Source organism: Thermobia domestica, chromosome 14 (assembly GCF_964235325.1).
Source record: "Thermobia domestica chromosome 14, izTheDome1.hap1.1, whole genome shotgun sequence".
Classification (NCBI taxonomy): Eukaryota; Metazoa; Arthropoda; class Insecta; order Zygentoma; family Lepismatidae; genus Thermobia; species Thermobia domestica.
In genome coordinates this window covers 27,513,835-27,538,656 of record NC_137467.1, presented here as the reverse complement: position 1 = coordinate 27,538,656, position 24,822 = coordinate 27,513,835, and the positions used below count along the sequence as shown (strand labels likewise).

Below are 24,822 nucleotides of genomic sequence, written 5' to 3'. Positions count from 1 at the left end.
AACCGTGAGATTCAGGCATCCTAGATTGACATGAAAGCAATACATACGATTGTGCATGGTCACATGAACGAACAGAAACGCAAGCCATTGGATCCTGCATAATTTGACCAAAGCTCAAAAACAGACTCATGTTAATTGGTGTAAAGAAATGCTCAAAAAGTTCAACTGAGTTCAAATTTCATGTACTACATCGTTACAGGGGACAAAACTTGGATCTATTCATATGAATCCAAAAGTAAACAGCAGTCTGCTATTTGGGTGTTTCAAAGTGAACCGAAATCAACAAAAGTTGTTCGTTCGTGGAGTGCTGCCAAGCAAATGATGGCTTGCTTTTTCGGTTATACCGGACATGTGGCAACCGTAGTGTTATAAGATAGGAGGATTGTAAATGCTGAGTGTATACAACAATTTTTTTGTCAGAGGTCATCAATGAATTGCATAAAACAAACGTTAAACCGTCGCATCATTCTCCATTATGACAACGCCATTTCCCACTCAGCACACCAAACTGTTTTTGAATTTTTGTCTAGTAAAGAATCGAATTAACTGTCTATACTTAACTGATTTATCATATAATGACTTCCTTTTGTTTTCACACATAAAAAATAAGATGCGTCGTGAACTATTTATGTCACTAAAAGCAGCTGTTGACGCATTCCAAACAGCGGATTCTGAGGTAGCATCCTCAGAATGAGGAAAAAAAAAAAAAAAAGCTTTCAAAATTGGTTTGAGCGAATGTGAAAGTGTATCGATCTTAAAGGTGAGTACTTTGAAAAATAATAAAGCCATTTCCAGAATTTTACATGGCTTTTTTTCATATTGATCGCAGAAACTTTTCCGACAGCCCTCGTATAAATAAATATTGGTCGCTTAATATTTAACAGCATAACATTAAGCAGTATTGATATATGATTCATTTCATTAAACTGTCTCTTGTTTCAGCAATGAGAGTGATCAAATACTTCGGTTACGGAAACGCTGCTGGTCTGTTTGCGAATCGAGGTCTTATGCTCGGCGGAAGAGGAAAGGGCAACTACTCCTCGGACAGTGAAGACAGTGATACGGAAATATATAAGGACTTACGAGATCAGTGAGTACTTCTCTTTTACGTTTCGGAATTGATATAGTTATTATACTGATCGAAAAACAACATGAAAGTGTAGAGTAACAACCGTTGCACATGAAATATGCGAAAATACGAGGTGTGTTCGAAAAGTGACGAACCTCTGGTTGGCTAAAGTACATTTATTGATTTGGAAATCCGAAACACTAATTCCCTTCAAAGTGGTCTCCTTGGTAATGCAGATACTTCTCGCAGCGCTCCATTGTTAGAAACAACTCTGGAACGCAGTTTTTGGAATGGTGAGCAACCGTGTCGTCGTATTCTGTATGATGTCTTCTCTTCACTCAAATCGGGTCCTTTTTAGTAGCATTTTCAGCTTGTGATATAACCAAAAGTCACACGGAGCCATATCGGGTGAGTAGGGAGCCTGATGATACACATGAATGTTGTGCTTGGAGATGAAAGCTTGAATCAAATTTCGCGGACACTCTCCTCATGCCCAAATTCTCGTTCAAAGGTGAATGTACCGATCCGGTTGAATGGTTTCCGCTTGGGTATAGCCAAGCTTTTGGCAAAATTTGATGCAATATCGCTGTTCAAGTTTTTCTGTAATTATACAAAAAACTGAAATCCGACGACGCTCACTACACATCTTCACTCGTTGGCCGACTGTCAGCAGCTGACACTTTCTGCGGACGGGAAAAAATCACGACTGCGTACGCGTGAGTGTCGCCTCTGCATCTACACTGAATATCTTCCGCGCTTCATTGGTTTACGCGGGGAAAAGAAAGTAAGGTTCGATACTTTTTGAACATACCTCGTATATGCTATTAACAATTCTTAATTCTATATAGTGTTAAAGTGTGCATATTCACGCACTGATATTAAATTAATTGTAAGATACACTCAATTACGATATATATATATATATATATATATATATATATATATATATATATATATATATATATATATATATATATATATATATATATATATATTTATTTTCTCTTTTTCTCTCGTTTTGCGAAGCAACAAGGTTACGAATCCTCTCAGCGGGAAGCCGAAATCCATCGAGTAGTTCTACCTTCTCTTTCTCTCGCCTTTTCTAAATGAAGAGACAAACCAAATGTTAACTTCCGGCTTACTGAAAACCAGGGTGGATTGATTTAAATCAGTCTGATTTAAATCACGATTTAAAGCAAGATTTTAATCACTTGATTTTTTTAAATAAAAATCGTTGATTTAAATGGAATTCCGAAATAAATTAATTTAAAGTGAAAATATGTAAAACCCGTTTCTGTTCTCTTATTTCGATTATGGAAGTTAATAATCATAATACAATGAGACTCAAATATACAGTATAGTATGAAAACAAGTGTCATGCAGAGGATGATTAGGGAAAATCCCGTTTTGAACAGGTATCAGAGCAATCCTGCTTTCTTCTTTTCGTAACATTGGGTTTGGGTTTTAAAATCATTAACTATTCTAACGGGGAAATCACTATCGACATTTAAGACAAAAATTCTTTTTTGTGAGTGTCTGTTTGTTTGTTCCCAGATAATAGGGCGTATATAGAGAGATCCTATCCCCCTCTCCATTATTATTTATTTATTTTATTTTATTTTATTTTATTTTATTTTATTTTATTTATTTATTTATTTATTTATTTATTTATTTTTGTTAATTTTATAACTTTAGGCGAAATTTATGTATTTCATGGCTCAAGCTAGTTCTGAGTTTTTAAAAATAGGCCCCGGCCAAATATCAGTAACTTCTGTGAAAAAAAAAGTGTCATTTTGATAAACGTTGCTGTACTTTTTCCTTAATGCTTGACTTTTTAAATTATATCACCTATTTTTAGGTGACAGGGTAGAATCTTCATTATTCGATTTAAAAAGTGCGAATAAGGCTTTTTACTTCGTTTTCTTCAAGACTGGAGGCATTTTAGAACACGTTACATATGCTTTCACGCCTTCCTGCGTTGAAGCATAGTGTGTGTGATGACGTCATAAATTTAAAAATATATTTTTTGTTATGCGTATTATTATTATTTTTTGGCGGGTTACATTTTGCATTCAGAAGACTGAAATTTTGCACACTCGTTCAGTGCACTCTTAATAATTTTCAGATCTCTGCGTGGAAACAGCGGGGTCCAGAGGGGCAAAAAATAGCAATATTTTTTAAAAAGGGATATTTTTAACAAAAATAGCTTTTTTCGTGATTTTCCCGCCTCAGATGGAGATATACAGTATGAATGGTAGTGTTTGAAAGGCTGTTCTTTCTGAAGAAAATTATGTACGTTACTATGCTCCTAGAATAAATAGGGATGTCTCAGGAAACTTACCTGAGATTCTGTTTTATACGGGTATTTGGGGAATATTATTTTTCGCGGGCTTACTTTTGCACCTACAAGATTGAAATTTTGCACATTTACTCAGGATATTTTTAACAGAAAATTTCTTTTTTCGTGATTTACCCGCCCCAGATACACGATGGAGACATTTGAAGGGTACTGTTTGAAAATTTGTTTTATTCTGAACAAAATAATGTACAAATCATGATCCTAAGATAAATAGGGATGTCTGAGGAAATTTTTAATCCGGGTCATCTGGGGCATTGTGGGAATGTTCTTAGCTCATTGTTAAATAGTTTCCTCACCCTTACTACACAAGATAGAAGCTTGAAATTTTGTAGACAAACAGAGTGTGTATCGGTCACGAAAGTCACGAAAAAGTCACGAAATCAGAAAACGGTCATGAAAGTTAAGAAATTTAGGTTTTGAGTCACGGTTTTTTTTTTTTTTTTTTTTTTTTTTATCTGTCTGTACAAATGTAAATACAGATTGGAAAATTTTGTTTTATAAAATGTCAAAATTCACCACCAGAAATGTGTATGGTCGACTTGAGACGCTATCGAATCACAAGCAAACCACGCTTCTATCGCATGGATGAAAATTCGGGCTAATTCGCACCCAAATTCGCTCTTGGGTGTGTTATGAAGTTTTATGATTTGGTAAAGAAAAAGTCACGAAATTTCATTTTGGAATTTTAGTAAACACCCTGACACATTTAGTACACCCCTTAGTACTTCCCAGTTGATTTAGAGATCTGTGCGTTAACACAGGGGGATCCAGAGGGGATCAAAATTAAAAAAAAAAAAAAGTTAAAAAAAATGCCGATTACTCTCAAAATTTCCCGCTTCAGGGGCATGATAGGGAAATGTGAATGTTATCGTTTCAAAAGCTGTTCTATTCTAAAGAGAGTGATGTATGTACCATGATCCTAGGATAAATAAGGATGATGCTGTAGCTGCTTGACTCAGTCTATAATTTACCTTCAAAAAGAGCCATAATTTAAAAGGATTAAGAAACATTGTTTGGGATTGATATAGATTAACGATTGGGGATAATTCAAAATTCAACCCCAATACTTTCACTTAAATGACATAATTAGCATTTAATACTAATTCTTAATGCTTTTTCTTCACTTCGCGACTTGTATTATAAGAGGAGAAAGATTTGATTTAAAAAAAAAAAAAAAAAAAATCGATTTAAATCAAAAAATCAACAAAAATGATTTTTTTTTTAAATCATGATTTTTTCCACCCTGCTGAAAACTGTATAGTTAAGAATCCTCATCACAAATGCAACACCGTTCCTTCACTGCAATTTAAGAACGAAAACTGTTTCTCATACCGAGTTTCCACCAACCTGGAAATCCTGGAAAGATCAAGGGTATTCAGCTCACTTATTAGAAGTCCTGGAAAAGTCAGGGAATTTCATGAAAAGCTGAAGAACCTGCATAGATCAGGGAATTTGAAGTACAGATTTTTAGTTCTCAGAACTCATTTCTCTTTTTGCCTTATCCGGCTATTTAGTACGGGATATTTTATAAAATAAAATAGCCTCTTCTGCAAAACTTGTCCACCCATTCACTATATCTATCTCTCTCTCTCTCTCTCTCTCTCTCTCTCTCTCTCTCTCTCTCTCTCTATATATATATATATATATATATATATATATATATATATATATATATATATGTATATCCATGCATAGTAGATAACAAGAAAACATAGTGTAGAAAAATAGTTATTTTTTTTTTTTTTTTTTTACGTTATATATAGACCTGGAAATCTGTAAGTCGTGACCTGGAAAACCTGGGAAAGTCAAAGAATTCGTACCCATCAAATAAGTGGAAATCCAGTAATAAATCACTTAGTAAAAGACCATAACACAGATGGGAATGATTGCTAGCGAGAGAATACAAATCCCAAACAGTAACACTCAAGATTATTGCGAATTACGAGGGACAGTTGGGAACTGAAACTATGTGCGGAATCAAAACTGCAAATGAAAAGAGAGAAAGAAAGAAAAATTAGTAATAATTTATAACAATATAATACCATGCTTAGGAAATTTAACAATTGTCAGTTATATCAAATTCCGATTCCTTGCATTTTCTAGCTTTTGGCTATACCCTGGAGCATTGTAGTAGCACTACATAACAATTAACCATTAACAAGCAGTTATTGACAAGGTGTATCTTCAATGCTCTTCCCCGACGAGTCCCTTCATTTTATTTTTTTCATGTTTTTCACTTTTATTCCTATTTTTATTCTCCGTGTAGAAGGCTTCGAACGAGAGCTGATGGCTTGGAAGTGCAAAGAATTAAGTTACCAAATGATAGTTGGGAAATCGCGTATATGAAAACATTTGAAGGTACCTTAACGCCCGGAAATCTTATTTTAAATGTGTGAAATATTCTTTATAAATAGTTGATTAAATAGAGTACTATGTTTTTTCTCTGTTAAAGCAGAATTAACCCTGTGATTGGTTGCTACGAACCTCCGAGACCGAATCCAACCGAAGGGATGACAGAGGAACAGAAAGAGTATGAAGCAATGCAGCTAGTGAACGTTATGGATAAACTATCAAGGCAAGTAGAAAATGAACGGTTATATTTGAAACTGTGATCTATCTTGCTGCTCTCTTACATGACAAAATGCAGATGTATCTTGTCAGAGAATCACTTTTGTTGACACCATCTTGATTAATGATCGATTGAAGTTTTGATATATATGTATTCATTTCACGCGGCAGTTAATTGAAGCAATGAAACCAGTATAACTCCCCGGAGTTAATCCCCAAGCTTTACTACGATAGATACCTTACTAGTTTATGATCCCATCCGAGGATAGAGTGGATAGTCAGTATACGTATGATACGTGTAGGGCAAGTTCTACCAGTCAATTGGTGATGGGAGTGATTCACAATGAACATACAGGGTGTGATTGAAAAGTACCGGAACTTTTCCCGCCGCGCGGCTCCCTGGCGTTCGAAAAATGTGAGGGGTGGGGGGAAATGTGCGCGGGACCTTCCTCTTTCAAGCGGAACTTGGCCCAGTGCGCTGCGAGCAGCGGTTGAGAAAGCATCGCTGTCCGCGCGAACGTCGTTTTGGTCGTCGGTCACGTTTTTTGAGTGCCGAAAATGGAGTCAAAGATTGACCAACGCTAGGCCATCAAGTTTTGTGTCAAACTAAAAAAGACGTTCACCGAGACCCAGGAACTGCTCAAGGAAGCTTTTCGGGAAGATGTGATGTCCCGTACTCGGATCTTTGAGTGGCACAAGGCCTTCAGGAAAGGCCGGGAGGACGCCGATGACGAACCACGCTCTGGGAGGCCGTCGACGTCGAAAACCGATGAAAACGTCGACCGAGTTCGCGAATACCTGAACCTGGAATTTTTTGCACTGCATAGTATGTCAAATTAAGTTCTTCGCTGATCTCCCGGAGGGTTGTCCGACGGTCCAGGTTCAGGTATTCGCGAACTCGGCCAATCTTTGACTCCATTTTCGGCGCTCAAAAAACGTGACCGACGACCAAAACGACGTTCGCGCGGACAGCGATGCTTTCTCAACCGCTGCTCGCAGCGCACTGGGCCAAGTTCCGCTTGAAAGAGGAAAGTCCCGCGCACATTTTCCCCCACCCCTCACATTTTTCGAACGCCAGGGAGCCGCGCGGCGGGAAGAGTTCCGGTACTTTTCAATCACACCCTGTACTACCAAAACTCAGCGGCAGAACTCCGGCCATTTCTAGATCAGTAACTAACATCCTTCCGAAGGGGGTAATGAGATAAGTATATATTTCAGTTTTACCTACTGGTGGGGGGAACTACACTAGCGAGTGGAGTCTACCGACATGTCCGGTATCGGGGACGAAGCTCACTATCCCCCAAATAACATCAGGAAGCGTTCCGATACCACCTGGTACCGAATCCCACGATATTATCGCAACCCGACAAAGTCCAACTCATAATCTCCAAAGCTCCAAGAAACAAGGGATTGCTTCATCCCAGCTCTGCCTATCTTAGATTATGGTTGAGATACCAATTCGTGTAATTATCATTATTAGTGCCGGTTTGCAAGTATAACATTTACACATAAAATCTATAATAATCAATTCAGACTAAAGTTTCTTCGACCAATGACAATGCCTCCACAGAAGAAAGTAAAAGAATAAGAAAGCAGGCAGTGAACTGACCCTTCGTCTGCATAAGTCAGCAGTGGGAGAACCATAACGCGTGCATTTTGTTTCACCGTTCCGGAACGATCATTGATTTTCATTCCTGCTGTTCTCAAAGAAACCGCGTTGAAACCATGGTCAAGAATTTTGTCTTTGTTCCTTCACGTTGATCTCTTCCGTGCAGAAAATGAAAAACTGGAAAATATACCTATCAGTCCATTAGAACAGTTTATGAATATTAGAATAAACTACTATATGCGTTTATAATAATTACGTGGTTATTTATTGCTTATCTATTCTATACTAGAAGCTGCTATTATGATTAAATAAAGTGGGACAAATCTAGTAGTAAAGAATTAGATTTGTCCCTCTTTATTTGATCATAATAGCAGCTTCTAGTATAGAGCAGATGAGCAATAAAAGATTCCTCTCTCCTCCATATATTTATGTTAATTCGGCATATAGGTGAAGAATGGGAAACGCCAAATCTTGACTAATGTGTTACATCTTACCCGGCAGTAGTACTCTTCACTCGTAAATACCAATAGGTCAGATTTTTGTGGATTTACGACCCATTTTCTCACGAATACATAGCTTAAACTTAAAACGAAAATTAAAAATGTAAAGGAATTTATGATAAGATACAAAACCTTATATGTAAATCTTTGTGGTAGCGTGACATCGATATTTTTAGATACTCGGAAAGCAATCGATCTTTTATATTTGTGAGGATTTCTGTATTGTACTCTCCATAACATCCAAATGGCCATCCTAAGATGGCGACATGCGTTTCGCTATCTTTGACGAAATTTACTGTGCTTGTGGAACTACATTTTTGATGACTTTTCGTGGCTGAAGGAATATTTAATTAGGTTATTTAAGTAATGTTGTTAAGATTCTTTTTGTGTAATTCGTGGTGTTTTACTTTTGCCTTAGAATAAGCTTCTGTGTAGAAAAAACGACAAATGATTAATGAAAAATTATCCTAAAGTTCCCTGTACCTTCATATTTCCCTCAGTTAAGAAAGTTGTCAATTATGTATTCTGCAAGAAACGTAAATTTAGGGTGGTCACTTGGATACTTTGACAAGTAAAAGTTTGTTTATTATTATTCAGTATGCACTCCATCGGTTCACTGAGTAATTTCAGTTGGGTAAGTGACTTTTGTCTTTCGTGAATTTCTTCTACATTTTACGAGGGCCGTTCGGAAAGTAACCTGCGATTGGTTAAAGTAAATAAGACGCATTTATTATATACATCTGAAAACTACTTCTTTGCTCTATTTTTCAGCATAGTTTTCATAAACATTCAAGCATTTATGTCTCTACACTAGCTTAGAAATTCCATCAGCATACAAATCTCCCATCTGTGCCTTGAGGTAGCCTGTAACCGCATCTTTCAGCTCCTCCTCATCACCAAATTGCTTAGAGTCAAGCCACTTCTTATGCATGAAGGGATGATAATCACTGTGTCTCACGAACTTTTTCATCAATTTTCTGAACGAGTTCATCAGTGACCACTGATGGCCTGCCACTCCTCTTTTCGTCATGAGTGTTTGTTCGTCCACTTTTAAATGAAAGAACACTTCATTCATCACACTTGATCCATACACGGTACAAAGTTCCCGATGAATACCTGCTGCCGAATATTGTTTTGCCGTAAGAAAACGTGTAACACCTCACACTTGACGGGTGTTTTCTATTGCAGCACAAATTTTGAGACGCTACTAAAGTGGAACTAGTGATCAGACTCTACCACGGCCAGATGCAGACTGATCTGCCACGCACATCTGTTCAGAGATAATGACGCTGCCCCCACTACTTCACGCACAGTGACCAATCGGAGGTTACTCTCCAAACACGTCTCGTAATTTCACTTTTAATCTTTAGTGTCTGTTCACGAGGAAGTGGTCATAAATTTACAAAAGTTTGAAATCTTAGGGTTTGCAAGATGACAATTATCAAACGACGTGATATTTCCTCCTATTCGTTACATATCAAAACTAAGTTAATGAAATGTTTCTTCTTAACAGGCAAGGAGTTATCCAGCCTGGTCGTATTGGAGACGATGGCCGACCAAAGCCTATTGAACATATCCTCGAGTTTCAAGAAGGTTTACCCAATGAGCTACGAAGACGAAGCCCGGATTCAGATAGTGACTCAGACTGAAGTGGTAACTCAACAACAACAATGGATCTGTTCCAACAGAATGGCAAAATGAGCATTTTACAGACAGCACATAATAGCTGTTGTCGTATCCTGTTTTTGAGCTTTATGTCTGCCAGATGTGATGGTAGACACCATGTATGTTTGTTTCATTGACATAAGGATGTAGTTCCGTAAAGAGTGCACTAGCCTTGCTGCTTTTTTTTCAGTCTTCTCAAATTATTGAGTAACTCAAAGAACAATAATCTAGTTTCTCTCCGTAAATTTGTAGTGCTTACCAAGCAGTTTAGTAAAATGGTCAGTGCTACTTTTATGATTTTCGTCATTGTTGCTAAACAGAGAATTTCATATGAAAGGAAATTAAGGTCATGGGTAAACACTTCTGCTAATGTGCTGAAAGGTGTACGGTTGTTTGTGCCCTAGAGCGTGTTTCACTGCCTGTAGAATATCGGGGTGGAGTGCCAGACGTCAATAACAGATCATAGACATGCTATTGAGTTTTCTTGAATGTGGAATTCATTACGTACCTTAGAATCAAGTACGGAATCATAGATTTAAGGCCAGTTACACAACAATGAAGAAAATCTAAAGAAAGAACTGACTATTTTATTAAATAGTATTAGATTGAAAATTAATCAGAAACTGTCTGATTTCTATAATACATTATAACCAAGGGACGGATTGTACTAAAACACGTGAACGTATGTAGACATCATATAATTTTTTGCAATCAAAATATGGCTTCAATTGCAAAATAAATCTGTTTTCATTTAATAACAGGCTGATAAAATATATTTCATTGTATTTAATATACGTGAAAAATTAAAACTGCGTAAAATTGGATACTATACGTCTATTAACATTCATCTACGTGTTACATGGAAGGCCTGGATTTACATTTCGTATTGCGAAAAAGAACTTTTCGATAACAACAATAGAAAAACGTACAGCGTTGGCTACTAACTAGAACTTGAAGAAGGTAATACATATAGAGGGTGAACCTGAAGGATGCGCACAAACTCCTGGAGGTAATTCATGACATCAAAAGAAGACAAAAAGTCCTCTTGTATGTTCTTGAATTCGCGTCGTGTACGAGTGACAGGTGTGCCAACTTGGAATCAACAATTGGAACGGAACAGAAAGATGTGCACGAACTATCTCTGTGCAACTGCCTAATGTACGATTTTGCTGATGTACATAGCCACATTTGACTAGTTTTGATGTCACGAATCACTTCACGCAGTTTGTGCATATATTTCTATTCCGTTCCAATTGTCAGGATTCGATTGTCGATCCCAAGTTGCCATCCCCTGTCACTCGTACACGACGCGGAATTCGACAACATGCAAGAGGACTTTTTGTCTTCTTTTGATGTCACGAATCACCTCCCGGAGTTTGTGCACATCTTTCAGGTGCACCATATATATATATATATAGTACAAATATGAGATTTGAAATTTTGTCACTCTTAGAAATTATATATAATTGTACAAAATTCAGCCTAATACGTCCTTGCGTGTGTAATATGTAATCTTGTAATGTACAAATCTCACATACATGAAATGAGTAAAAGGCTAATTTAAGTGTCAGAAATAATATAAGCTTCAAACAGCTCTTCGTCCTGGGGCCCTGTGCGTTGTACAGCTTGTACCGCCGAGTGTTGTGGCTCTGCTACTTAGTGTATGTGATTTCCTATCCATCCCATACATCAGTATTTATATGTGATCCTTTCCTTGGTTATAAAAAGTGCGAAAAAAAAGTGGTTCGAATCCAGTGAATATTCATAATGATCAATGAAATATTAAAAACAAAGAAAAGAAAAAATATTTTCTTGTTATGTTTTAGGTATTTCTTTGTAGCCCAGCCCCTGTTAGAGAAACAGGAGACTACATTGAAAAGTGCACAGACTGAAAGGAGCAAAAGATCCTTTAACACGGAATCAATAATAAATCATAAAAAGAGTATTAATATACATCATATTTAGTTACAGTCTTCATTTTACTGCAATTATAATATATTAATATATTTTGTCCGTTTTTAAGAAAAAAAAGGTTACAAAAAAAAAGAAAATATTTGATGACGTTTTTTATGCATTTGTATTTATGGTATACATAAAATCATTCATGATCATACATTTACTGTCACTTTCGTCGTGTCGTACCACGTGTGAATGTTTTCAAAGAAAAGTGTACATATAAATATTAACAATAAGAGAAGAAGAATTAATTAGATGTTAATTCATGTTGATTAATTTAGTGAATTGTTTATAGAAAAACAAAAAAAAGTAAGTTTTTCAGAGAAAATTCGTGCGAATTTTCGTCAGCTCTGAATTTAATTTAATTTTTTATTAGATTGCATTTTATTTCGAGTATACAATGAGACTGAATGAGTTTTTTTTGTAGAACGTTGCACATTCTACTTTTAAGAGATTGTTTACGAGAGAATTAGTATGTGATGTGTGGGAAAGTTTCTCGAAGAATATGATACGGCACAGTAATCTATCAGAACAACTGAGTATGGCGTCTTTGCTAAAAGATTAACCAACAAATATCATCTTCTTGCAGCTTATTAAAACATTTACTTCGTTAACCCTTTTAAGTTCTAGTACCTGTATACAGGCACTGAAGTAGTGTCTTAATTATTCCATTAAAAAAGAAGTACCAAATAAAGCTTTTTACTTTGGGGTTTTCTTTGTTTTTTCAAGTCTAGAGGCATTGTAGAACAAGTTACGTATAGTTTCACGCCTTTCTGCGTTAAGACATAGAGGATGATGACGTAATAACTTGAAAAAGAACTATTGTTTGTTAGATCTGCTTTCATTGTGTTTTGATGGGCTTACTTTTGCACTTAGAGGATTGAAATTTTGCACACACATTCAATGCACGAATTAACTATTCTACAGATCTCTGCATTAACACAGGGGTTGGGGGGGGGGGGGGGCAGAGAGTCAAAAAGGTAATAAAAAAAGGGGGGGTCTTTTTAACAAAAAAATCCTCTTTTCACAATTTTCCCACCTCAGATACATGATGGAGACTTGTGAATGGCACTGTTTGAAAGTCTGTTCTATTCTGAAGAGAATGATGTACGAACCATGATCCTAGAATAATTACGGATATTTCAGGACATTTTTATATTTAATCCGGGCCTTTTGGAGTAATTTGAGGCATTGTGGAGCTCATTCGTAAATATGTTTTTCCCGCCCTTACTATTAGCTTGAAATTTTGTACACATATTTAGTACACTCTGACTGTTTTTCAGTTGATTTTGAGATCTGTGCGTTAACACAGGAAAGTCCAGAGGAGCTTAAAATTAAAAAAAAAAAAAAATCTCGATTTCTCAAAATTTACCACCTCTGGGAAATGTAATTGTTTAAAAGGCTGTTCTATTCTGAAGAGAATGAGGTACGAATCATGTTCTAGGATAAATGGGAATGATGCTGTAGCTGCTTGACTGAAAGGCTATTTACCTGAACTGAAAGGTCTAGTCTGAAAGGCCAGAACTTAAAAGGGTTCTATAAGAGTTTTCCTAAATGATTTCGGCCAAGTAAGCTCATGTTAGTACCAATGTTAAGTCAGTCATATGAAGATCGAATCATTTTATAAACAAAGGTTGCACTTTTGGTGCAAGTGTTCGAAATTGGTATGAAACCTCTTGTTAGTTTATGTAGATTTTTCGTCTTTTTTGACGATTCCTTTATGAAAGAATTGACCATTTAGCGATTCTTCTGTTTATTCTAAAATGTGAGTCCTAAAGATACCAAGAATATGAGGGTCTTTCTTAGGTTTTGCTTTCAAAAGAAACAATGCCTAAGAAAAATCTTCATGTTGTTGGTGTTTACAGCGGACAATGAATGCAACCAACTTAAGGAAGTGGTTTATGCCAAAACCAGAAAAGTGAATACATTGAAATCTTACAATTTAATGTGAAAATCGGGCTTCGCATCGTCTGTATAATAACTATAATCTGAGTCATATGTGCAAAAACAAACAGTTTCTTTCTCCCGTTTATTTTCATCTCATTGAACCGCAAGATTACGTTTCAGATAGATACTGTGCCGTCGTTTCAAAAGTTTTAGAAACTGATGTAACGTGAAAATGTGAACTATAGTTCTTCATAGACTGAATAATTTTGCGCCTTTAACAGAAGTACTTTGGTATTTTGGAATAAAAGTTTATTACAATCATAATTGTATGTTAGTGTAAAAAAGAAAATACAAAAACTGAATTGAATTATATATAGGGTGTGACGAAACTTCAGAATAAGTTTTAAGGCACTTCATAATGAATAATAACAATAATTGTCAGTTCATTTGCAACACCTTAAAAAAGTAAAAAAAAAATAAGTCATTCCGTATCTCCAAACAAATTCTCAGCATCCTACTGTATAAAGGGATGTTTATTTTTGTAGGGTGTACGATACTAAAACCAAGGAGGAATTCCTGATTTCAATTTAAATTTAAATATAAGCAAATGACTGAATTATAGAGTAGGAGGATCTCGTAATTAAACGAAAGAAACCTTTTCAGTTTTTATATGAACATTCCTGAGGCATTAATTTTTAGCTATGTGTAGATTTCGGTTTCACTTCCTATCTAAGATTTAGCACTATTACAGAATATAGTATGGACAATAATTTGTAATTTATGTAATTTTAAATATCATATATATATATATATATATATATAGAGAGAGAGAGAGAGAGAGAGAGAGAGAGAGAGAGAGAGAAAGAGAAAGAGAAAGAGAGAAAGATTTCCGTAACCTTCCATAGTATAGGGTGTCTTATAGTCTTTCCAGTATTACAAAGAAACTTATATTCACAGCTATGCGCTTGTTTTAAAAGAGGGACAAACTCATAAGATATTTGTTACGATGGCAATACAACTTCATATGTTCGTCCTTCGGTGCCCGCAGTGGGTCTAAACGATATTCGAATTCGCGCCATATGTTGTGTAATATTTCTGTTGTTATACTAAGAATAGCGTCCGATATTCTTGTTTTTAGTGTATCAAGAACAAGAATATACGTTACATAAACACTGTCCTAGACATAGCCCATAGTAAGAAGTTCATAGGGGATTAATAACATCAGTCGATTGTGGCGGCCAGGATGTAGGGTCGTCGCGTGCGATCACCTCTCATTCAATTAATCTTGAATAAACAATTCCCAATGTGGTGGAGCGCAATCGTGCAAGAAAATCACTATAGATTTGAAGTCATTTAGGAACTTTCCCAACTTATGTAAACGCCAGGCTCGCTAGACAAGAAGGGACCAATATCGTTATGCCTCAGTCATTCATTGGTTTTGAGCTATACCTATCTTTTGTGGTGATTTTCAAAACCCAATATTGCCAGTTGATTTTCGTGAAGATGTGGGAAGTAGTCTTATCTGCAGTTAAAACAAACCTGCAGATATTTAATATCTTTGTCCGATCTGGCGCAAAATATGAATCACAAAACAAAACACTACGGAAGTCGTTCGGTTCCAAAAATTGCAGTATCTGGACTTCATATGCACACAAGTGCAGTAGTTTGTATAAAATTTTGTGTACTGTGGATCGGGGAATTCCGACTTCCACACAACTGGACGTTTGCTTCACGGTCTCAGTACTATCTTCACTGACGGACGGTGAATTGGTCACCACATTCACAGGAGGAAAAGCACGTTTCCAACGTCCTTCGCATATCATGCATCAGTATTTTTGTCATCCATATTCCCTCGTGAACTTCTGTTGTACCTAATCGCTAAACGGGTCTCGTGTTAACAGAAAACAGACTGAGCTTTATCCTTCTTCTATGTCATTGGTATTATCTGTGATTGCATTGCCATATGTATGAACGCAATCTCCAGCTTGCAAAAAAAAGGACAGAGCTTAGAATTTGTCCATCTTTTGTCAAAGAACTTAGAGCTGTAACTATAATAGCGCCTAGAGTATTTTCGTAAAGATCGAATACCACTTTATTCAGGCAAAATTTCTGCCCATTTCTGTCCTAACTTTCATTCCCCCTTTTAAGCTTGCTATGCATATCTTTACGTTAGCTGTCTCAAACATATAGAAAGAAAAGTATTAATCAACAATTCCACTATCTATGAGTATCGAAAAATTTGTATAAGATATTAGTTACAGGAAGTAACATTATTAATGCGTAATGAAGTGAAACTATAAGAAAGAAAAAAAATAGCGCATTCAATATCGAATTTTAACCGTACATATCCAAACTGAATTAAACGAGTGGGTGTAGCTAAATGATTGTCGTTTTCAATCCCGCAGTCGATTGTCCTGATTAGGAATTACATTTGTGGACCTTCGCCATCTAAGGACATGTTAGCCCGTCACGTGTGAAGGACGGCAGTCACATTACCCGGAAAGTTGGAGAGGAAAAAGCAGCCTGGGGTCATTATGTTAGGTACTATCCCGACATTTACCTGGTGTGAATGAGGAAAACTTCACTCAGACTGGCTGGACTGAAGAAGCTTTTGACTGACATATTAGCAAGTACAGGTATGTCTATAGCCATCAGCTTGAAAATTGCTAATTGTGATTGAATGCAACGTCGTCATGTAAAGTAAAAGTATTCTGAACATCTTTATATATAACATTATGTAATCCAATACTGTTTTCTAAGCGACAGTAGTATCTTTGAATATGGTACTGTGATTACATAAAAGTATCCATCAAGCGAGGTGTACCAACGATAAAAGTCTCTGGAGCGCAGCGAAGGATGCAGAACGTTATTACGGATTTTTCTTTGAGTAAGAACTAATTAAGAGGGTATTGTGGTCTTATTTTTTGCAACTCCAGAATAACAAAGGAAGAGAGAAGGAAAAAATGAGCGAATATAAAAATTACTACTATTATTATTATTATTATTATTATTAATAATAATAATAATAATAATAATAATAATAATAATAATAATAATAATAATAATAATAATAATAATAATAATAATAATAATAAGTGCTTACAAAGAACCTGAAACAAAACTTATTTGCCAGTATAACGGTTATCAAACTAACAGTCATATGAAATTGTAAAGACTTGTTAAATTAAATGTGTTATTCTATTGCGACAGACATTTATGAAACAGAATTTTAAAAAGGGAGATGTTCATATTTAATAGTACAATATGTCAGTGGGAAACCAATAGTCATTGTTTTCGAAAGAGCTATCGCTAATTATTGTATTTGTTACTTGAGTGAGTGGTTTGCTTGGACTTTCATTTATTTATTTATTTTTGAATACGAAATACTAAAATCTAGACTTAAATTAGATACATATGTTTCATTCTGATTTAATTTGTATGGTTTTGGAACGATTTAACTATGAAACCAAAATACCAAAGTAATCTTCACGAGAAACTTTATTTTTTTATTTATTTATTTTTTTTTTTTCTGTTAAGTGTTAGAAAATTCTATTTCAAATATATGATTATGAGACCGGTGATGAAACTTTTGTAGAGTCCGAATTCACAAGCAGAAACTGTAGTTACTTTATATAAGACTTCTAAAATTTATTTGAAAGCTTTCTTGCGGTTTTCTTTACCAACCCATGACTTAAAGAAACTTTGATTGTAAAAGGTGTTAGTTTATTCAATTTTGCTGTTGACATAGGCTACTGCACAAGATACTAGAAACAAAACAACGTGGTGTGGGTATATTTATACTTAACAAATGAAACTAACAGAACTTCCAATATAAAAGGGACACATTGTAATGTGTATATTTTCACTGTACAAAATATTCATGATTTTTCACTTCAAGCTGGTTACAAATTTCTGCTGTCGGTCACTAACGGACACTTTCCATTGACTGACACTACGGTACAAAAACAATGAATAAATTAGAATTAGTATGATACCCTTCCCATTTTCATTCATATTACTATTACAAGGTGTGAACAAAAAATGCGATGAATGATTTTTTTTTCTTTTTTTTAAAGCAGCAACTATTGACGCTACAACCATTTGACGTAATTTCTCCGATAGCCTGATCCGTTGAGATAGGCAGCGTCAAGTTGGAACACGTTCTGACTTGTCAGTCAGCGTGCAGAGCCGCTAGAGTGGGGTTGTGTACAGAATCATGGATTTCAAACAACGCGTGGGCATTTAAGTTCCGTTTCAAGTGCCAAAGAAACTCAAGAAATGTTGAAATTAGTGTATGGCGATAATGCTGTAATTCTAAAGACTGTTTACAAATGGTACGAGCGATTTAAAAGCGAAAGTGAGTCGGTAGAAGAAGAGCAACGTTCGGCACATCCATTAACCTCAAAAACAGAAGAAAACGTGCAAAGCTTAACAAAAATTGTTTGTTCAAACAGGCGATTAACTATTCGAGAGCATACCGAAGAACTTAGTATCTCGTACGGGTCCGTGCAAAGCATTTTAACCAATACTTTGCAAATGAGACGAGTGAATGCAAAATTTGTTCCCACATCTCGCTTTTGATTCGCGAGTTTTGGACCGGAAAAGTGTTCCTGTCTGTCCATATCCGCCTTATTCACCAGATTTTGCACCGTGTGACTGGTTCTTCCCCAAAATTAAAACGGTGCTTAAGAAAAAACGTTTTGACACCGTTCCGGACATTGAGAGGGCCACGATAGAACTGCTGAACGCCCTTTAAATAAATAAATAATAATAATAATAAAAAACTTCCAGAAATGCTTCGAGTCATGGATTCAACGTTGGAATAAGTGCATTGTTAGCTAAGGACAGTACTTTGAAGGAGATCAAAATCAAATTCCATGTAAGCTTATTACATTGTTTGTAATAAAATTATACACCATATTTTTTGATCACCTCGTATTACACACATTTCGAATTTTCTATGTTAGAAAAAGATATGCGTAATATATAAAATATAACTATTGATTTTAACGGGTATATAAGCGTAAGTCAGACTTAAGGAGACTGTATATATGTCTTGATTTACATATGTAATTTCGTACTTACGTGTTCCGTCTACATGTTGAATTCGGACTCTACTTAAAAAATTTTGTTTCTTTATATTGATTGTACCAAATTCGGGTGAGTGCAATACAGTATTTTTTTTTTTTTTTTTTTAAATTATAAGATTGTGAAAATAAAAGTTGAGGAAAACTATAGTATATTGTATGAAAGTAAATTGTGCAATGGTTATTTTATATTAAATACGTAGAAATGTGTATATAAATTGTAGATAATACTTATGTATTTGAGAGGTGCCAAAGTTCTTTTTAAGCCTAATAGCCTAAATTTCCTTAGTTGCTTTATATATATATATATAAAAATATAATAATTGTTGATTTTTATTTTATGCTTATAAGTTACAAGCAGTGAATATGAATTATAATATCCATATGGAATCTGTACACGACATGCAAGAAATACAGTTATTTTATTCATTATAGTCAAGATTTTTTTTTTCATATTTAAATGTTTTTTAACAGGAGGATAGTTATTGGGGGTCTGTAAGTCCTACTGTAGTTAATATTGGTTTCTGTGAGTAGCGGTTCTTGAAGGAAGTCATACCGGTAGGAGCTAAGGAGAGTAAACTCCATTCAGCTTATGAAAGTTGTATCCAAAAATATTAATATATTAGGTTAGCTTTCTTTCCTTCACTTGGTGCGATAAAATTCAATTTTTACCGATTTCCATCAAGAGCCGTCTCTGTTTCCTATAAAATGGAGAATTAGTATTTCCTAATTGTTCTTACGCACCATAGTCCTCATACGTTAATCTGGAATGAGGTATTCGATTTCTCGATTGATGATTGTGAAACAGTTATTGTCTCTCCGTCCTCTGAAACTTCACATGTAGATGAATACAGTTGTTCTCGAATAACAGTAAAATTTACGTCGTCCAATGTTTCGAAAATTGACAAAATTGTTCTTGTCTTCAGGGTAAAGTATGAGAGACCAAACAGAAAAGTTATACATAGCACGTCCAGAAAGTAAGTTCCGTTTCAATTTATCTCCGCTGCAGCGCTGCGATCGCAGTTCCGCACATGCGCGGTAGACGCTCTGTATCAAGGAGAAGAAACGTGCGCCATTTGGAGATCACATGGAGCCAGTCACGTACGCTTTGTTGTGCTTGTTTACAATGTCGGTGTTGATTGAAAATCCCGCCGCTTGTGAAATCAGAGCGGTGATTTGTTTTCTGAATGCGAGGAAAGTGAAACCAAGTGAAATTTATCGGCAAATTTGCGATGTTTACGGACAAAATGCGATGAGTGATTCAATGGTGAGAAGATGGGTCCGACAATTCAGTGAAGGACGTAGTGACGTGCACGATGAAGAACGAAGTGGGCGTCCATCTTTGGTTACAGAAGAACTGGTTCACGCGATTGATGACAAGATCCAGGAAAACCACAGGTTTACAATTAGTGCTCTCGGTTTGGAATATGGTATGCTTAGCGGTCAACACTTCAACAATGACGACGAGCTTAAAGAAATGTTTCCAACTGGTTGAAGACACAGGCGGCAAACTCCTATGAAGAAGGTATACAAAACCTTGTGCCACGCTATGACAAATGCCTGCAAAATTTCGGCAGTTATGTGGAAAAGTAGTTTAAGAGTTGTAGAATTTTGTGCAATAAATATTTTTTCTGTATCTGTACACAATTTAATTTTATTACCAAACGGAACTTACTTTCTGGACGTGCCTCGTATAAGACGCCCCTCAGGAAACCCCGAGTCCTGTCAGAAAGTAAAACCATCTATCTATATGCCTTTCCTCACATGCAGTTAGTACACTAAAGCATCTGTCGGGGGGAAAGTGTGTGTCGCGGTTTCTATCTATACGGAGACGTTTACACACGAGTCTGTTGAAATGTGTAGATAGAACAGGGTGTCTATCGGTCACGAATGTCACAAAAAAGTCACGAAATTTAGCTTTTGGGTCACGATTTCTTTTAACTGTGCAAATGTAAGTACAGATGGGAAAATTTTGTTCTATAAAACATCAAAATTCAACACCAAAAATGTCTATGGTCGGCTTTAGACGCTACCAAATTGCAAGCAAAGTACGTTTGTATCGCATGGATGAAAATTCGGTCTAATTCGCACCCAAATTCGCTCTTGAAAATGTTAGGAAATTTTATGATTTGGTAAAGAAAAGTTCACGAAAAAGTCACGAAATTTCATTTTGGAATTTAATAGACATCCTGTAGAAAGAAAGGAGGGTAAACAAGAAGATAGGAAAGCGTGAGATGAGACACCAAAAACAGAAGCGTGTATTATATAGGTGATTGCAGGAAGGGGCGGAGTTTGATTGCTCAATGGCGACATCCAATCAGCGTCAGTCTGTGACCTCAATTGTGATTGGCTGGTTGATTGAGTTGGTTAGCAACCCCTGATTGTTTTGTATAGGTTCTCTCCCAATAAGGGAAAGCCATATTTGGCTGAATTGAAGACCGGTATCCCTATTGAATATGTAGATAGATGCAGTAAATTAACTGAAATTTTTCAGGGTCTGTAATACTGTCTCAAAAAATTCTTTTCTGAAGTGCTGAGTGTCCTTATAGAAACTTACTATAGAAGTAGTACTCAATATTTTAAAATCTTATAATTAATTAATAAAGTAGTTCGAATCTACTGGAATTACTTTTCTCATTAAAAGGCTTAAACAAAATATCTTTTCCATTTCGCATTGTATATCTTTTAGTGTAAAACAGCTCCAATTGGATCGTTGGAACTTCGTCAATGCCGCATGCTTTCAAATTAACCTAATGAGGCTCTGTCAAGTATGTTGCTTCTTCTTGACTAAGAAATTGAAGTATGCAAGTGAATATCTGTGAATGAAACCATAATTACTCACTTCTTACGTACGAGGAACCTTCCAAAAGTAAGTTTGGTCACCTTTTTTCCCACACGGAAACTTTATTGCCGAACACATATATACCATGGCATTATCAACTACACATACTGCACTATTTTTCGAGATAGTCTCCGACATTGAGACATTTGTCGTAGCGTGCAATCAGTTTGAAGAAACCACTCTGCTAAAACTCATTGCCCTGCGATACAAGGAATTGTCGCACAGCCTGCTCTACCCCAGCATTGTTTTGAAGTGACATCTCAAAAGCGCAGCTTTCAATGCAGGGAACAGGTGAAAACGATGGGGTAAGATCAAGGGTGTAGGCTGGGTGATCTCTCCCATCGGAAACGACGAATCTGATCTTGTGAGAACCTTGCTTTGTGCTGTTTTGCGTTGTCTTCCAAGAACACACATTACTTTCATTCAAGAGCTCTGGTTTCTTTCGTCGAATAGCAGACCGGAGGTTTGTAAGGGTGACGCAGTAGCATGGCGAATTGATGGTCCGTTCATGGAGGAAATCAAGCAAAATCACACCTTTTGCATCCCAGAACACTGTGGCCATAACCTTTCCTGCGGAGAGCGACACTTTGAAGCTTTTCCTCACTGGTGAACTGGGATGTGTACACGTCATTGAGGCGGCCTTGGTTTCTATGGTAAAGTGGTGCACCCATAAATCATCGTCAGTGATGATTCTCAAAAGGAACTCATTTCCCTCTCGCGCGTACTGTATCAAGTGATCGAAGCTGATTTCCATTTTCTTGTGAACCGGGGTCAGGTTTCTCAACACCCATCTTGCAGACACTTTTCAGTAACCCAACAAATCATGGGGCATCTGATGGGTCTGAGCATGACCAATACGCAGTGTGGACACCACGTCTGATACCGTGTTGCGCCTGTCTGTTAACACCATGTTCTGTACCCTAGCAATGTTGTTTTCATTCGAGGATGTGGAGAGAAGCCCACTTCAACCTTCATCCTCCACACTGCCTTCTTTCATTGAATATGCAACACTAGCGATCATCCATTTGACGAGATATGACCTCTTCACCATATATGATCTGTAGTCGTTCATGGATGACGCTCATTAGTCCTATGTGCCCATTCATACCGGATAACACCACGCAGTTCCATTGGCGACAACGTAATCAGCGCACATCTATCTGGCATTGTGATTTGTATTCGAATAACCTCGGGCACGCCGGTCCTGCTGCAACTTATTCTCTCTTCTTCGGCGCTCTGTGCATATGTCATTCCACCTCCGCTGACGCTCCTTCCGTTGTTGAACCAGCAACTGGTGCGGTTTCTTACGGCGACTCTGTGTTTTACCTGGTGTACCATCTTCTTCAAAACAAATGATGAGACTTACTTTCGGAACGCTCTTCGTATATGCACGATGCTGCTAATAGCGTGTGCTTTTAATCCATTCGTTAGAAGTAATATGTGCGAGGTCCTTTGGGGCTATATAGTTAGCGTACAAGCTTTTGGCGCGGGAGATCCGGATCCGAAGCTTCCCCGTAGGAGCTCATATGGTTCGGATATAAGCGGATAATAGTTTATTTTTATTCTTATTCTAATAGTATAAGAAATGACAGAAATGCAGGTCTAAAATAGCTTATATAAACGAAATCATTAAGCCGTGTCTTTTCAATCATAATTAATCAGACACCTGCAATCATAATTAATCATGGCTTAATCAGACACCTGCTTACTTAAGTAAAGCAATCCAATTAGCATAGAAATACATGGTGAGTGACCGCGTATTAACCATTGTATTGGCAAACCATAGAAAGAGAGCAGCGTAGAAAAACTCTGAGGTAAGCAATCTCAGAGGAAAGAAAATAATTTAGTTCGCTCAATACAGAACTGAATACTCATAGGACGCAAAGACAAATAATAAATAGATAAATTGTTTACACTCGCCAATAACGACTTCCAATTTAAATTGTTTACTGACGAGGGAAGGGTATAATGTCACTCAGAGATAATTATACCAAATTTGGTGTAGGAGTAGGTAATGGGAATAGAAAAGAACGTGTGGAAGCATTCATTTCGCAGGCGTTTGGAATCAGAAATAATGGGCCCTACAGTTCAGGAGAAGTATAGCCTGTGAATCAGATATTGATGGGACGGAACCTTTGCTCGCTGTTGCGGCCAATGCAGAAGTTAAATAAAGTAGAATGGAAACAGAAAAGATAAGCTGAGCAAAAAATGTGTCAATGTCCGCCCTCAGTCCCACCAGGCGAATGCCGGGTTACTAAATCTATCAACTGCCCGTCATTACTCATTGGGTATGCATCACTCTGTTAACTTAATGAAATTATATTAAGAAAATAAAGAAAATATATATACACAAGTAAATCGATGTTGAAGACGAAGCTCGAATCTGCGATTTGTACTTTCTGTACTGGGCAATGGAAATATGAGGCTTACTCAACCATCAAGGTGCTAATTGATTTGTGGTAAGGAGGCATAAACAGATCTGAAAGAGCAGACTTGTGCACAGTTTGTGATGTCCTACTTTCAACGCATGTTGTGAAACTATTCCATTATAAACAAAAGAAGTGGATAGGTGTGTGCAAGGCCTAAACATGCGACACCTGGTTACATTAACTGCTGAAGGAGATAAAGACGGGAATGTAGAGCTTTGGGACGTCGATGACCGTATCAATCGTACATAGTACGCGTATGTGGAACACTGTGAGGATCTGTATCCAAATGGGCAGTTGTAAGTGTGTGATATCAAGGGAAAATAGGATAGTTCAGATAGACTAAATTTTCCGAACAATTAGAAGAAATTACTAAGGTGATGAGTTTTGGCATGGATACTGAGCATATTAAGAAAGTAATTTGTCTAGTCACTAGTAAGCTAACTAGTGATGCATATCAATGGGTAATGGCAGAGGCAGTTGGTAATTTAGAATCCCAGCATTCGCCTGGTGAGACTGAGGGTGGACATTGGCGCATTTTCTGTTCAGCTTATCTTTTCTGTTTCCATTCTACTTTGTTTAACTTCTGCATTGGCCGCAACAGCGAGCAAAGGCTCCGTCCCATCAATATCTGGTTTACAGGCCCTACTTCTCCAGAACTGTGGGGCCCATTATTTCTGATTCCGAACGCCTGCGAAACGAATGCTTTCACACGTCCTTTTCTATTCCCATTACCTACTCCTATATCAACTTTGGTGCAATTATCTCTGACAAGTAAAGGGTCCAAATGGATGAATCAAGTTGCGGGATGAGACATAGTGCACCTGATAGAGGATGTAAAAATATGTGTATGT

The 24,822-nt window shown here is 36.6% G+C and overlaps 2 protein-coding genes across 2 annotated transcripts in view; one reads left to right on the top strand and one right to left on the bottom strand.

Moving 5' to 3' along the window:
* ric8a (ric8 guanine nucleotide exchange factor A) overlaps window positions 1–19,134 on the top strand; it is a 47,634-nt gene extending 28,500 nt beyond the window's left edge. The window contains exons 9-11 of the mRNA XM_081737801.1: window positions 943–1,090; window positions 5,884–6,003; window positions 9,619–19,134. Of these exons, the coding sequence (XP_081593927.1) occupies window positions 943–1,090; window positions 5,884–6,003; window positions 9,619–9,754 (404 nt within the window). The 3' untranslated portion in view covers window positions 9,755–19,134. The remainder of the gene's footprint in view (window positions 1–942; window positions 1,091–5,883; window positions 6,004–9,618) is intronic.
* Window positions 19,135–21,726: 2,592 nt separating this feature from the next.
* On the bottom strand, window positions 21,727–22,296 carry LOC145669766 (histone-lysine N-methyltransferase SETMAR-like). The gene has a single exon (XM_081738104.1). The coding sequence runs from the start codon at window positions 22,294–22,296 to the stop codon at window positions 21,727–21,729; it is 570 nt and encodes a 189-aa protein (XP_081594230.1).
* Window positions 22,297–24,822: the final 2,526 nt, after the last annotated feature.

What these genes read in the sequence shown, in the direction of transcription:
- LOC145669766 (XM_081738104.1), bottom strand. Translation starts at nt 22,296, where the DNA reads ATGGAAATCAGCTTCGATCACTTGATACAGTACGCGCGAGAGGGAAAT.